Source organism: Scyliorhinus torazame, chromosome 6 (assembly GCF_047496885.1).
Source record: "Scyliorhinus torazame isolate Kashiwa2021f chromosome 6, sScyTor2.1, whole genome shotgun sequence".
Lineage (NCBI taxonomy): Eukaryota > Metazoa > Chordata > Chondrichthyes > Carcharhiniformes > Scyliorhinidae > Scyliorhinus > Scyliorhinus torazame.
In genome coordinates, this window is record NC_092712.1 from 94753209 (window position 1) to 94767962 (window position 14754).

At 51.2% G+C, this 14754-nt stretch overlaps 1 protein-coding gene across 7 annotated transcripts in view; it reads right to left on the bottom strand.

Moving 5' to 3' along the window:
* The window catches only part of armc3 (armadillo repeat containing 3), a 212604-nt gene that overhangs the window by 75344 nt on the left and 122506 nt on the right, over positions 1-14754 (bottom strand). For all 7 annotated transcript variants that reach the window (XM_072508495.1, XM_072508496.1, XM_072508498.1 and 4 more), the window contains 2 exons: positions 5672-5824; positions 5440-5548 (listed from right to left, as the gene is read on the bottom strand). In XM_072508495.1, the coding sequence (XP_072364596.1) occupies positions 5440-5548; positions 5672-5824 (262 nt within the window). The remainder of the gene's footprint in view (positions 1-5439; positions 5549-5671; positions 5825-14754) is intronic.

A 14754-nucleotide genomic window follows, 5' to 3' on the forward strand; every position in this document is an offset into this window, starting at 1 on the left:
TTCAGAGGGCTGAATAGCCTACATGTGTTCCTGCATAACACAACATTTCTATGGCTATTTATTCTTTGAGTTGCACAGCAATTTTGACTCTGAACCTGAAATTGCAAACCTCAGGGTCTTTACATTTTTAAGCAGTACAAAATACTTTACCAAGGGTGTAGACTGATGTAGAAGTTAAGTGTACTGTCCGTTTACTTTTGGAACCAAAATTTTAATTAAGTAGAAACTGCTGACTGCATAGATCCTAAGTCTTTGGACTTCAAACCTTGCAGAATATGGACGTATTCTGAAAATATAAACCTGTCAATAATGTGAAGGAAAAGACAGCTGGAACAAGAGATCCAATAATTCATACTGAAGTAATGCAGATACTCTTTTGCGATTGGGATTAAGGCATTTTTTTTTAGACCATATTAGATAAAACTTTAGATAGAAGTCTGGAGTTCTGCTATATGGAACAAGAAACCCATATGCTCACACCCTCAAGCCATGGACTCTATCCTAAATTGTGGGGATTGGGTTATTAATTTGATCAGGGCAGGTGTCCATTTCTGTAAAGGTACAAAGGCAGTTTACCAGTCTGCCAGCAGGTGGCAGAGCACCCCATAACTGTACTGCTAGTCAAAACGAAAATAAGGGGCGAGATTCTCCGACCCCCCGCCGGGTCGGAGAATCGCCGGGGGCTGGCGTGAATCCCGCCCCCGCCGGTTGCCGAATTCTCCGGCACCGGATATTCGGCGGGGGCGGGAATCGCGCCGCGCCGGTTGGCGGGCCCCCCGCGCGATTCTCCAACCCGGATGGGCCGAAGTCCCGCTGCTAAAATGCCTGTCCCACCGGCGTCGATTAAACCACCTACCTTACCGGCGGGACAAGGCGGCACGGGCGGGCTCCGGGGTCCTGGGGGGGGCGCGGGGCGATCTGGCCCCGGGGGGTGCCCCCATGGTGGCCTGGCCCGTGATCGGGGCCCACCGATCCGCGGGCGGGCCTGTGCCGTGGGGGAACTCTTTCCCTTCCGCCTTCGCCACGGTCTCCACCCTGGCGGAGGCGGAAGAGACTCCCTCCACTGCGCATGCGCGGGAATGTCGTCAGCAGCCGCTAACGCTCCCGCGCATGCGCCGCCCGGAGATGTAATTTCCGCGCCAACTGGCAGGGCACCATAGGACTTTTCCGCCAGCTGGCGGGGCGGAAATTCGTCCGGCGCGGGCCTAGCCCCTTAAGGTTGGGGCTCGGCCCCCAAAGATGCGGAGCATTCCGCACCTTTGGGGCGGCGCGATGCCCGACTGACTTGCGCCGTTTTGGGCGCCAGTCGGCGGACATCGCGCCGATACCGGAGAATTTCGCCCAAGGTGTCTTATTTTAATCTCGTAAAGGAGCCATACAACAATTAGTTAAACATAACTGTCTATCTTTTGGGATCGATATTGGATCCCTCAGTCTAATGAGGTCCAGGACCTATCCAAAGGTCCCAAAGTTTTCAAAGAAGTCTTAAAATGGGGGAGTAGGGCAGATATTGCAGGGTAGCCCAGCCATTCATCTGGGGCGTCATTCTCCGACCCCCCGCCGGGTCGTAGAATGGCCGTTGGCCGCCGTGAATCCCGCCCCCGCCCCCGCCGAAGTCTCCGAAGGGAGAAAAGTCGGCGGGGCGTTAATGGCGCCGCTGCCACGGAGAATGTCACGGGTCTGCGCAAGGCAGCCGATTTTCGGCCTGCCGATATTCTCCCTCCCGGATGGGCCGAAGTCCCGTCGACGTGATGACCGTTCACGTCGACGTGAATCAAACCTCCTTTTCATCGGCGTGACCCGGTGCTCCAGGCTCACGCCGACCAGCGAGGAGGTGAGTGACGGCCTGGGGGGTTGGCTCTGGGCAGGAAATGGCGTGGCCGCAGACTGATTGCGTGAGGACAGGTGTGTCTCGGCTTGTGTGTGTGTGTGTGCGGCGGGGGGGGTGGTTAGAGTAGGCTGGGCTCCGGGGGAGTGCCAGGAGGGGGTCCGTGCCGGGGTGGAGGTTGGGGGTTGGGGGGGGTCCGTGCTGGGGTGGAGGTTGGGGAGGGGGTCCGTGCCGAGGAGGGTGATGGGAGGGCAAATGAGTTGGGGTTCGGCCCCCAAAGATGCGGAGCATTCCGCAACTTTGGGGCGGCGCGATGCCCGACTGATTTGCGCCGTTTTGGGCGCCAGTCGGCGGACATCGCGCCGATACCGGAGAATTTTGCCCAAGGTGTCTTATTTTAATCTCGTAAAGGAGCCATACAACAATTAGTTAAACATAACTGTCTATCTTTTGGGATCGATATTGGATCCCTCAGTCTAATGAGGTCCAGGACCTATCCAAAGGTCCCAAAGTTTTCAAAGAAGTCTTAAAATGGGGGAGTAGGGCAGATATTACAGGGTAGCCCAGCCACTCATCTGGGGCGTCATTCTCCGACCCCCGCCGGGTCGGAGAATGGCCGTTGGCCGCCGTGAATCCCGCCCCCGCCCAAGTCTCCGAAGGGAGAAAAGTCGGCGGGGCGTTAATGGCTGACACCGTCGCACCCATTGCCTCCACCGCGGACGCCACCCGTGCGGTGTCAGCCTGGGTGGCACGCATGACCGGGACCACTCCCAGCTCCTGGACGCGGGTAGACTCCTCCACCTGCGACCGCAGCCGCCGCAAGCCACCCGTCACCCTATTCGCTCGTCTCCGTGTCGGTGGTTGCATCGGATCTATGTGTGGGTGTGGTAACTGCAGGAACCCGGGATCCATCTGGGCGGCAGATGTTCGCTTGGCCTGGGCTGCCCTCCGACCGCCCGGTCCCTCTGCTGCTCCTACCTCCACCTGCTGTACTGGGACGGCTGTGTTGTGAGCACCAGTGAGTGTACCAGACGCCTCATCACTAAAGTGCCCAACCGTGGTGAGTGTTTCTGCGATGGTGGAGGGTGTTGGTGACAGCAGTGGCGTTGTGTCGTGCTCTTCGTCCCACTCTGACTCCATGGCACTTTGGGGTGGGGGTTCGTCTCCACCCATCCACTCTGAGTCACTGTCCGGTATTTCGTCTTCCCGGGTAGGGGTGTCCTGGGTAGTGCTGTCCCGGGTAATGCTGTCCCGGGTAGGGGTGTCCCGGGTAGTGCTGTCCCGGGTAGTGCTGTCCCGGGTAGTGCTGTCCCGGGTAGTGCTGTCCCGGGTAGTGCTGTCCCGGGTAGGGGTGTCCCGGGTAGTGCTGTCCCGGGTAGGGGTGTCCGGGTAGGGGTGTCCCGGGTAGGGGTGTCCTGGATAGTGGTGTCCTGGGTAGTGGTGTCCTGGCTCGGATGTGACGGGGGGCCTGTGGCTGCCCCCCTCATCGCTGGGTGGTCGCTCCCGCACGTGACGGGGGTGTCGTCTCCCTGTTCCTCCAGGTCTCTCCGTCTCCCGTGGTGTGCGAGGGGCATCCTGCGGGCGTCGCATGCTGGAGGGTCCGGGTCTCTCCGTCTCCCGTGGTCTCCGAGGGGCATCCTGCGGGCGTCGCATGCTGGAGGGTGCGGGTCTCTCCGTCTCCTGTGGTCTCCGAGGGGCATCCTGCGGGCGGTGTGCATCTGCGGGGATGGGTGCCTGGACGTTTGGTCCTGCGATACACAATGAAGCATGCATGGTTAGACGTCAGGCAGTGATCAGGTGATACGGGGGAGGGGGATATAGGGGAGGGGGGATATGGGGACGGGCTGTTGGTGGCTCACTTGCTCGTGGGCCCCCGACCTCTGCATCAGCAACCTCCCGGTCCTCAGGTCCGCCAGCCAGTTCCAGGGCCCTTTCCTCGTGTACGGTCAGTGGCCTCTCATCAGCGGGCCCTCCTCCAGTCCTCACATGCTCCCTATTGTTGTGTGCGCGTTTCTCCTGTGGGGGGGGGTGGTGGCAGGGGTAAAAGGCAACAGTGTTAGGCAGGTATATGAATGCACGCCATCGGTTGCGCGTGCATTGCAGAGGTTAAGGTTAGGGCTGGATTCACTTGGGGATATGGGGGATATGGGGGAGGGGGGATATGGGGGAAGGGGGATATGGGGGAGGGGGGATATGGGGAGGGGGGATATGGGGAGGGGGGATATGGGGGAGGGGGGATATGGGGGAGGGGGGATATGGGGAGGGGGGATATGGGGGAGGGGGGATATGGGGGAGGGGGGATATGGGGGAGGGGGGATATGGGGGAGGGGGGAGATATGGGGGATATGGGGGAGGGGGGATATGGGGGAGGGGGGATATGGGGGAGGGGGATATGGGGGATATGGGGGAGGGGGGATATGGGGGATATGGGGGAGGGGGGATATGGGGGAGGGGGGATATGGGGGAGGGGGGATATGGGGAGGGGGGATATGGGGAGGGGGGATATGGGGGATATGGGGGAGGGGGGGATATGGGGGAGGGGGGATATGGGATATGGGGAGGGGGGATATGGGGGAGGGGGGATATGGTGGAGGGGGGATATGGGGAGGCTCACCCTGCCTGCTCTGACGAGGTCGTTCACCTTCTTGTGGCACTGGGTGCCTGTCCGTGGTGTCAGGGCCACAGCGGTGACGGCCTCTGCCACTTCCCTCCACAGACGCCGGCTGTGGCGTGGGGCAACTCTGCGGCCGTGCCCGGGATACAGGGCGTCCCTCCTCTGCTCCACCGCGTCCAGGCGCGCCTCCACATCGCGTGACTCGAACCTCGGGGCTGAGCGACGACCAGCCATCCAGTCGGTGTTGCGGTCAGGTGTTCTGGTCGGGTGGGGGGGAGCTGCGCGGCCTTATGAGCCGTCATGCCGTGCAGCGCGTATGATGCTGCACGGCGTGAACCACTGCGCAAGCGCGGATCCCGTTACGTCGCTGCTAGCCCATTTCGGGCCGGAGACTATCGTCCCATTTTTATGACGTGACGCAAGTGGGATTTGCGCCGTTATTTGCGCCGATCGGCGGACTTTCCGTCGATAACGGAGAATTTCGCCCCTGATGTGGGGGCAGGCAAAGTGCCTTTTTCCTCACTGGAATTTAAGGTGGCACTTGAATTTAAGGTTACAACCTCAGCTGAACCAGCCCCAATTCTTATCCCACCCCTGATCCACCCCACTTTGGAATTTTACTTTTCCATCCTCTTCCGAACTCAGGGATTTCAGCCCTTAGTCTGCGTATCATCGTGATATAACTAACTTGACAGTGATTCATGCTAACACTAGAGATTTGAAGATATGGTGTGCAAATATTAGCTTGAAACTTTAGTATAGAACTCCTTTATTTATATTCTGTTTAAAACAAAACTGCAGACTTTAAAGAGTTTCAGACAAAAGTTTTTGTGCATTGATGTACACAAATTTTGAGGTCTTGTTGCACAAAGCAGATCATGGATCCATTCCTGATCAGTGATATTACTCTTCCAATGAGCGACAAATTTACAGGGAAAATTCTGCATTATAAACTCTGATGCAAAGTAAGGATAGCATTAATAATAAGTCTGTTTACCTAGCATTACTGGAATTAGCAGTTGTTAGATTTGCTAGAGCTAAGGCTGCTGCCTCTTTCATTTCCACATCGTCACTCATCAGTAGTGGAACCACCTGAACAATACCGCCTGCAAAAAAATACTTTATAAATCTAGTTTCAACTTTACACACATGCAGTTGACTATCGTACAATTTGCTATTCATGGAACAAAAATTTAACCATAGAATGATATTAAATGATTCATACTTACGTTCGGTTCTGAAGGTCTCTTTGCTCGCCTCATCTTCACTCATAACTGATACTGCTTCACAAGCAGCTATTCTGATTGCATCATTGTTGATTCCTAAAAGCATCACCAATACTTTTTCCAAACCTTCTTGATGAAAAATATGTCTGGTTTCACCTTATATCATTAAGGGACAAGAGTGATGGAAAGTTTCAAAACACTGGAGTATTATATATGGAGAATTATTTGTTCATCTAATAACTGCAATGGCAAATATATAGAACCATTCAATCTTCAAGATTAACATATTGACTCTTAATTAATCGACACAATATTTTTGTACAAACCAGCAGACGGTGCATAACTTAATAAAATTCACAGCAAAGATGCTCAACAGTGCTGGTCGATATCATTCGCTGTATCCTCACTATAATATGATTATTTTTCCTGGCTGTAATCCTCTGAACACTTTGAAAGATCAACATATTTGGTTACGATCAGCATTATTCTATCAACATTATTTAATGATATTAAGGGAAGTGAAATCAAGTACATCACACAAAGCATATTTCGCGACTGCAGAGGAATGCTCTTTAAATGACAGTAAATGTACAACTTTCTAGAAACTGACCAGAATTTCATATCTTCCTTGAAAACCTGCAGTAATACAAAGACAAATCAACAAATGTTCACGGCGACCATTAACACCACAAACAACATTGGCATCTGCGATAAAAGTTATTGGCAGGCCCAAACAAACTGAAAGTCATTTCATAAAATGAATATATACACCTATAGAAACAGCATTTTCCAAAATGATTTCTTGGCAGGCAACTTGAAGATTAATTGATAGAATGGTACAGCACAAGGTTTATAGCAGGCTGTCAGTGGCATGCGCACCCACATGGCTGCCCTGCTGACTGCGGTAATGGTGTGGTACCCTGACTCATCAGCCCACCTCCTGGTCACCCCCACTATTCCACCCAGCCCTAGCAGAAGCCCCCCCGCCCCCAGCCAGCGGCACGACTATCGGCAAAGTATGGCGATGCTGGACACTTTCCATATGCCCTCTCTCTCTCTCAGCAGCCACCATGCCAGGTTCACAATTGTTGTGAGCACACATGGACCCCGCGCTATTGGGAACACTGCCCATCAGAGGCGGAGCATCGCGGGTGGGCCCACTAATGAGATGCAAATGGGGTACCAACTACGCGTGGCGTGCTTCGCAATGATGCCATTTTTGAGGGAACGGAGCATCGCGATTCAGTGTCAAACCGGCGTCTGCCGTGATTCTGGCGCGGGAGATATTCTCCGCCCAATCGAACGCCCCAATTTCGGCATCGGCCAACGGAGAATCCTGCCCAAGATGTTATTTGATGCTCTCTGACCCTCAATTTTATGTGACCTGATTAAATTGCAACATGCCTGATGCGACCATCAATTCACACGAGACGATTAGTAGAAGTGAACAGTGGTTTTAATAAGCTAGATCTGTGCCTGTCTGCGACTGCTCTGTACTGAGTGCTGCCTACAGGCTGCAGATTTTTATACACCACCCCCGAGGGGGCGGAGCCAACAGGTGGAGCCCACAGGGGCATTAACATAGTACAGTACAATACAGTGGCGAATTGCAGTAGCAATACGTTCACCACAATGCCTAAATTAAAGGAGATTTGGTAACACTACTATGGGCGGCAAGGTGGCATGGTGGTTAGCACTGCTGCCTCAGTGTCAGGGACATGGGTTCAATTGCGGCTTGGGTCACTGACTGGGTGGAGTTTATACATTCTCCATGTGTTTGGGTGGGTTTCCTTCAGGTGCTTCCGTTTCCTCCCACAGTCCAAAGATGTATGGATTAGGTGGATTGGCCATGCTAAATTGCCCCTTAGTGTCCAGGGATGTGCAGATTAGGTTATGGGGTTACAGGGTAAGGGATGGGTGGATATGGGTAGAGTGCTCTTTCGAAGAGTTGGTGCAGACTCGATGGGCCAAATGGCCTCCTTCTGCAGTGTAGGGATTCTATGATTCTATACTAATATTACTGGAAACCTACGTAGTAATGCAAATCTTAATTTGGGAATCAAGGAGAAAATTCTTCACTAATTGGTCTCCAACTAGCACAAAGGAAAATAGTTGTGACACCGTTGAAGGAATTTCTCAAAAGATAATCCTACCCTCAGTGATCTTCATTAATGCCCTTCCCTCCATTCAGTCAGAAGTGGGGATGTTTGCTGATAACTGGTGTTCAATTCCATTTGCACCCCCTCAGATACTGAAGCAGTCTGTGCATGCATGCAATATGATCTGGACAACATTCAGCCTTGGGCTGATAAGTGGCAAGTAACATGTGCCACACAGGTACCAGGCAATGGCCATCTCCACCAAGAGAGAATTTAACCATTTCCCTTTGACGATATTATCAATGCTGAATCCCCCCACACTTTGGGGGTTAGCATTGAGCACAAACTTATCTGGGCCAGCCACTGTTATAACAAGAACAGGTGTAAGTTTGGGAGTCACCTCTGGACTCCCCAAAGCCTGTCCACCATCAACAAGGCACAAGTCAGGAGTGTGATGAAATACTTTACATTTGATGGATGCTTTCAACAATACTCAAGAAACTCAACACAATAGCCGTCAAAGCTGTCAATTTGATTACCACCCCATCTACCAATTTAAATATTCACTATCAGCCTAGTAACATATGTAAATGGAACCCGGACAGACATTCACTCACTGCAGACCAGGTATTCTGTCATAGAAGTAATCCATGGCATTTAAAAGATCCAAACCGTTAGCACCGTGGTTTAGTGAGTAATCCCTGGGAATTCCCCTACAAGGTGTCAAGGAAAGGCATGAAGTCCTCCTTCTTCAGGGTGAGAACAGGAGGTCCTCCCACCTAACCACGCCCAACTGAGATGAGGCTGCCAGGGAGGTCAGCGCCCCTGAAAAACAATAAAGGATCACTCTACAGTGCCGATAAAGGATGAATGTTCTGCCAGTGTAAGCAGACCATTTACTAACTCCAAACTCAGACTCTCATAAGGGCAGCAGATAGTCTAAAGGTTAGAAGAGCCCACAGAGACATCACAAACTACCAGAAAATAGGTCATCAGCATTGATTGTCTGCCAGCCACTTTATAAATAAATAATAAATAATCTTTCTTAGTGTCACAAGTAGGCTTACATTAATGCTGCAATGAAGTTACTGTGAAAATCTCCTAGTCGCCACACTCCGGAGCTTGTTTGGGTCATGTAAGATCCTGCACTAACAACATCTTAATTCTTTACTGGGAGGGAACTCAGTGGAAACAACAGATATGCATGCTCCTGAACTGCTTTCATATCCATGGTGCTCACAGTCAAACCATATGTCTATATTCAAGACAAGATTTTCCATAGCAAAAGGGAAAGAGCCGAAACTGGTGAGGATCGTCTCCCGCTCTGAGGAACAGGCCGCGTAGCTGGCTGGAGAGTATAGGGATCATTCCTGTGCGAAGGCAAAGAGACTCGATTTAACCAAATGGGAACTATGTCCCATAGCCAGAGCAACATCGAGAATCACAACACTCTCCAACATGACTCCAGTTAGACACTCAGTGGGGAATTCGCAGCCAAGGCCGCACTTAGGCCTGTTTCCTGCATTGAGGAGTCCTGCTCGCCGAAACTCCTCAGTGCAGGGAGAGATTGCAGCATTAATTTTAAATGGCGTCCTGATCTCGAGTGCCCGGCTTGACCCCCAAACCCTATCCCCCTCCCCAAGCCCAAATTCACTGTAAGGGAGTTCATTGTCACGTGTACCGAGGTACAGTGAAAAGTATTTTTTTGCGAGCAGCTCAACAGATCATTAAGTACATGAAAAGAAAAGAACAGAAAAGAAAATACATAATAGGGTAACACAAGGTACACAATGTAACTACATAAACATCGGCATCGGGTGAAGCATACAGGGGTGTAGTGTTAATCAGGTCAGTCCATCAGGAGATTGTGGAGGCATTGGTGATGATCTTTCAGGAATCACTGGAGGCAGGAAGGGTCAGAGGACTGGAAAGTGGCTAATCTAATACCCCTGTTTAAGAAGAGAGGGAGGCAGAAGACAGAAATTATAGGCTGGTTAGCCTGACTTCGATCATTGGTAAAATTTTAGAGTCCATTATTAAAGATGAGATCGCGGAGTACTTGGGGGTGCATGATAAAATAGGACTGAGTCAGCATGGCTTCGTCAAGGGGAGGTCATGTCTGACAAATCTGTTAGAGGTCTTTGAGGAACTAACAAGAAAGTTAGACAAAGGAGAACCAGTGGACGTGGTTTATTTAGATTTCCAGAAGGCCTTGGACAAGGTGTCGCATAGGAGACTGTTAAATAAGTTAAGAGCTCATGGTGTTAAGGGTAAGATCCTGGTGTGGATAGAGGATTGGCTGACTGGCAGAAGGCAGAGAGTGGGGATAAAGGAGTCTTCTTCAGGATGGCAGCCGGTGACTAGTGGTGTGCCTCAGAGGTCGGTGCTGGGACCGCAACTTTTTACAATATACATTAATGATCTGGAAGAAGGTACTGAAGGCACTGTTGCAAAGTTTTCAGATGATACAAAGATCTGTAGAGGGACAGGTAGTATTGAGGAAGCAGGAGGACTGCAGAAGGATTTTGGCAGGCTAAGAGAGGAGGCAATGAAGTGGCAGATGGAATGCAATGTGGAAAAGTGTGAGGCAATGCACTTTGGAAGGAGAAATGGAGGCATAGACTATTTTCTAAATGGGAAGATGCTTAGGAAATCAGAAGCACAAAGGGACTTGGGAGGCATTGTGACGATTCTCTTCAGGTTAACGTTCAGGTTCAGTCAGCAGTTAGGAAGGCAAATGCAATGTTAGCATTCATGTCGAGAGGGTTAGAATACAAGACTAGGGATGTACTTCTGAGGCAATATAAGTCTCTGGTCAGACTCCATTTGGAGTATTGTGAGCAGTTTTGGGCCCCGTATCTAAGGAAGGATGTGCTGGCCTTGGAAAGGGTCCAGAGGAGGTTCACAAGAATGATCCCTGGAAGGGGCAGCACGGTAGCATTGTGGATAGCACAATTGCTTCACAACTCCAGGGTCCCAAGTTCGATTCTGGCTTGGGTCACTGTCTGTGCGGAGTCTGCACATCCTCCCCTTGTGTGCGTGGGTTTCCTCCGGGAGCTCCGGTTTCCTCCCACAGTCCAAAGACGTGCAGGTCAGGTGGATTGGCCATGGTAAAATTGCCCTTAGTGTCCAAAATTGCCCTTAGTGTTGGGTGGGGTTACCGGGTTATGGGGATAGGGTGGAGGTGTTGACCTTGGGTGCTCTTTCCAAGAGCTGGTGCAGTCTCGATGGGCCGAATGGCCTCCTTCTGCACTGTAAATTCTATGTATGAAGAGCTTATCGTATGAGGAATGGTTGAGGACACTGGGTCTGTACTCGTTGAAGTTTAGAAGGATGAGGGTGTATCTTATTGATTACAGGATACTGCATGGCCTGGATAGAGTGGACGTGGAGAGGATGTTTCCACTTGTAGGAAAAACTAGAAGCAGAGGACACAATCTCAGACTAAAGGGACGATCCTTTAAAACAAAGATGAGGAGGAGTTTCTTCAGCCAGAGGGTGGTGAACCTGTGGAACACTTTGCCGCAGAAGGCTGTGGAGGCCAAATCACTAAGTGTCTTTAAAACAGAGATAGAAAGGTTTTTGATCAATAAGGTGATCAGGGATTATGGAGAGAAGGCAGAAGAATGGAATGAGAAAAGTATCAGCCATGATTGTTTAGCGGAGCAGACTCGATGGAGCGAGTGGTCTAATTCTGCTCCTATGTCTTATGGTCTTATAAGAGGGTCGTTTAGGAGTCTGGTAACAGCGGGGAAGAAGCTGTTTTTGAGTCTGTTCATGCGTGTATCTCCTGCCCGATGGAAGAAGTTGAAAGAGTGAATAAGCCGGGTGGGAGGGATCTTTGATTATGCTGCCCGCTTTCCCCAGGCAGCGAGAGGTGTAGATGGAGTCAATGGATGGGAGGTAGGTTCATGTGATGGACTGGGCTGTGTTCACGACTCTCTGAAATTTCTTGCGGTCTTGGGCCGAGCAGTTGCCATACCAGGCTGTGATGCAGCCAGATGGGATGCTTTGTATGGTGCATCTGTAGAAGTTGGTAAAAGTTCATGTGGAAATGCTGCATTTCCTTAGTTTCCTGAGAAAGTATAGGTGCTGTTGTGCTTTCTTGGTGGTAGCGTCGATGTGGGTGGACCAGGACAGATTTTTGGCGATGTGTACCCCTAGGAATTTGAAGCTGCTAACCATCTCCACCTCAGCTCATTGATGCTGACAGGGGTTTGTACAGTACTTTGCTTCCTGAAGTCAATGACCAGCTCTTTAGTTTTGCTGGCATTGAGGGATAGATTATTGTCGCTGCATCACTCCACTAGGTTGTCTATAGGGGATAGATCCCAACTCCTTGGTTATCTCAGGGAACTGCATAACAGAGTGAAACTAGATGTCTCGCTCTAACATGCAGATTTGCCAACAAGTGATCTTGCCCACAATGGGCAGTCTTCACATCGCAATGTCTCATGAGATTATGTTAGATCTCACAAGACGTGGCCAGCCAGGTAGAACCCGTCATTTACCTGCCACGTTGCACCACGGTGCCCTGCTTTGCGGGCCCAGCGTGGCCGTTAGATCGCACACGAGATCAGCATCTCCCAACAAGCTAGTGATTGTGCACACGGTACGCGTCAATCGCGTGTGGACCATGACTGTGAGTGATCTATAATGTTGGAGCCTGCTGAGAAAATCACTAAGGCCGCGATCTAACAAAATGTTCGAAGAGTCATTTGTGGTGTATTTTGCTGGGGATTTCTCCCTGGCTCTGTCGGTGAGTTCCCCACTGTTTTCTAACCACACTTAGTCACTTTTTTGTGTCCTGGAGAGTTTATCACCGGGCTAGCCCACACTTCAGAATTATTTGCATCACTGGGGAGCTGAACTCACTGGCCAAGCCAGCGATCAGGCTACCATTTTGAAAGGGTGCCCTGATCTCCAAGTCAGCTTAAGAGTACTCCTCACCCCCTACACACACGGGCACTACCTAAACCCCTCCCCACCCCCCAAGTAATAACACCCTGTTATAGGGTCGTTGAGGGACACCCCTTTTTCAGGCCTTCCCATGCCCCCTTGTGGGGCTGTCCCTCCTTCCAGGACCCCCACCTTTCAACCTCCCCAACCTTCAAGAGACCTCTTCATATCCGCTCTGCACCCCACCCTTCATACTGCCTCTCCACCCTCATTTCATGGGCTTGGCCCCCCTCAGGCCCTGACCCTTGGCTGTGCCACCCTGGCATTGCCAACCTGGAAGTGCACCTGTCAGCTTGGCAGTGCCACCCATACCATGGCAATGCCAGGTGGTGGTGTCAAAGTGCCAACCTGGCAGTGCCAAGGTGCCTGCATTCCAGGGGGGAGGGCCAGGGAGCCACCCTGCCCTGTTCCTAACCACCCAGGGGCCTCCAATGTTCTTGGAGACACCCTGGGTGCGGTTCCACCAGATCCATATTTGTGTGGACCAGTACTGAATGGTGCCCGGCTGGGTTCCCCAGGGGGGTCGATAGATACTGGGAGCCGAATAGATCCTGAGTCAGCCTGCCTAGGTGAGTTTTAAATCTACTTAAGTGTGCAAGGCTTGGTCCCACCCATTGTGGGGGAGATGCTGATTGCGACACCTCACGAGACCTGGGTAGATCTCGCAAGGCATACTGGTTGTCAGGAAGCCCAGGGAAGGCCTCTCCCGGGATCTACCAGTCGCGCTCCGCTTCCGTAGCTGGTAGATCACGCCCCAATTCTCTCTTCATTTTATTCCACGTACCATGAGAAAAGGCAAAGGATCTCCTCCTGCAAATGACTCAGCCCCAACCCTTGCAGCACCTCAGATTAGAAGGCATCATCTGATTTTTAAAAAACTGTCACTGCATTCATCTGCATCATCAACTACTGCATATACTCACACCTCGGTGGGACTTAGTAGGTTCAGTCTTAACAAGTAACAGCCAAGGTCTCCACACTTGGAGGAGTGCTGGAGACCAGGACCCTGCCGAGTCCAAGTCCAATAAAGAACCTCTGGAATTGGCCCCAAGAGACATGTTGAAGATGTAGAGACAGGCGGAGAACATAAGACAAAACTGTCAGGGGCTATCACCAGACTGAAACGAAGGATGAAGTCTGTCCATTTTCTGTCTGAAATTATGGCTCTGGCATGTGAGTGCATTAAGTCTCCACTTGGAAGGTGGTGGCTGCCTTGGAGAAACAGGCTCAGCCGTTTCGGACAGGTTTACGCTCAGTACTCCATATCTTTGCTCTAGCCAGCAGAGAGGCGGAAGGGGCACCTCGATCTCTCTCCAGGTATCCCTTCTTCTCAAGGAGCACCTGCAGCTCCTTAGAGGTGCAGCTTTTATTTTATTGATTTTAAAAATTCTATTCAAGGGATGTGGGCTTCGCTGGCTAGACGATCATTTATTGCCCATCCTTAATTGCCCTCGAGAAGGTGGCGGTGAACAGTTTTCTTGAACAGTTGCAGTCCATGTGGTGTAGATACACCCACAGTGCTGTTAGGGAATGGTGCTGAGCATTGCGTAAACATCAGCGAACATCCCCACTTCTGACCTCACGATGGAACGAAGGTCACTGATGAAGCAGCTCAAGATAGTTGAGCCCGGGACACTACCCTGAGGAATTCCTGCAGTGACGTCCTGGAACTGAGATGATTGACCTCCAACAACCACAACCATCTTCCTTCGTTCTATATGACTCTTGTTCTAGGTATGACTCCAACCAGCGGAGAGTTTCCCCCTGATTCCCATTGACTCCACTTTTGCTCGGGCCCCTTGATGCCACAATCGGTCAAATTCTTCCTTGATGTCAAAGACCGTCATTCTCACCTCACCTCTGGGAGTTCAGCTCTTTTGTCCATGGTTGAACTGAGGCTGTAATGCGGTCAGGAGCTGCGTGGCACTGGCAGGATCCAAACTGAGCATCAGTGAGCAAATTAGTTTTTTTATATTGTTTGAATAGAATGTGTTTTGCTGGCTAGGCCAGCATTTGTTGGCCATCCCC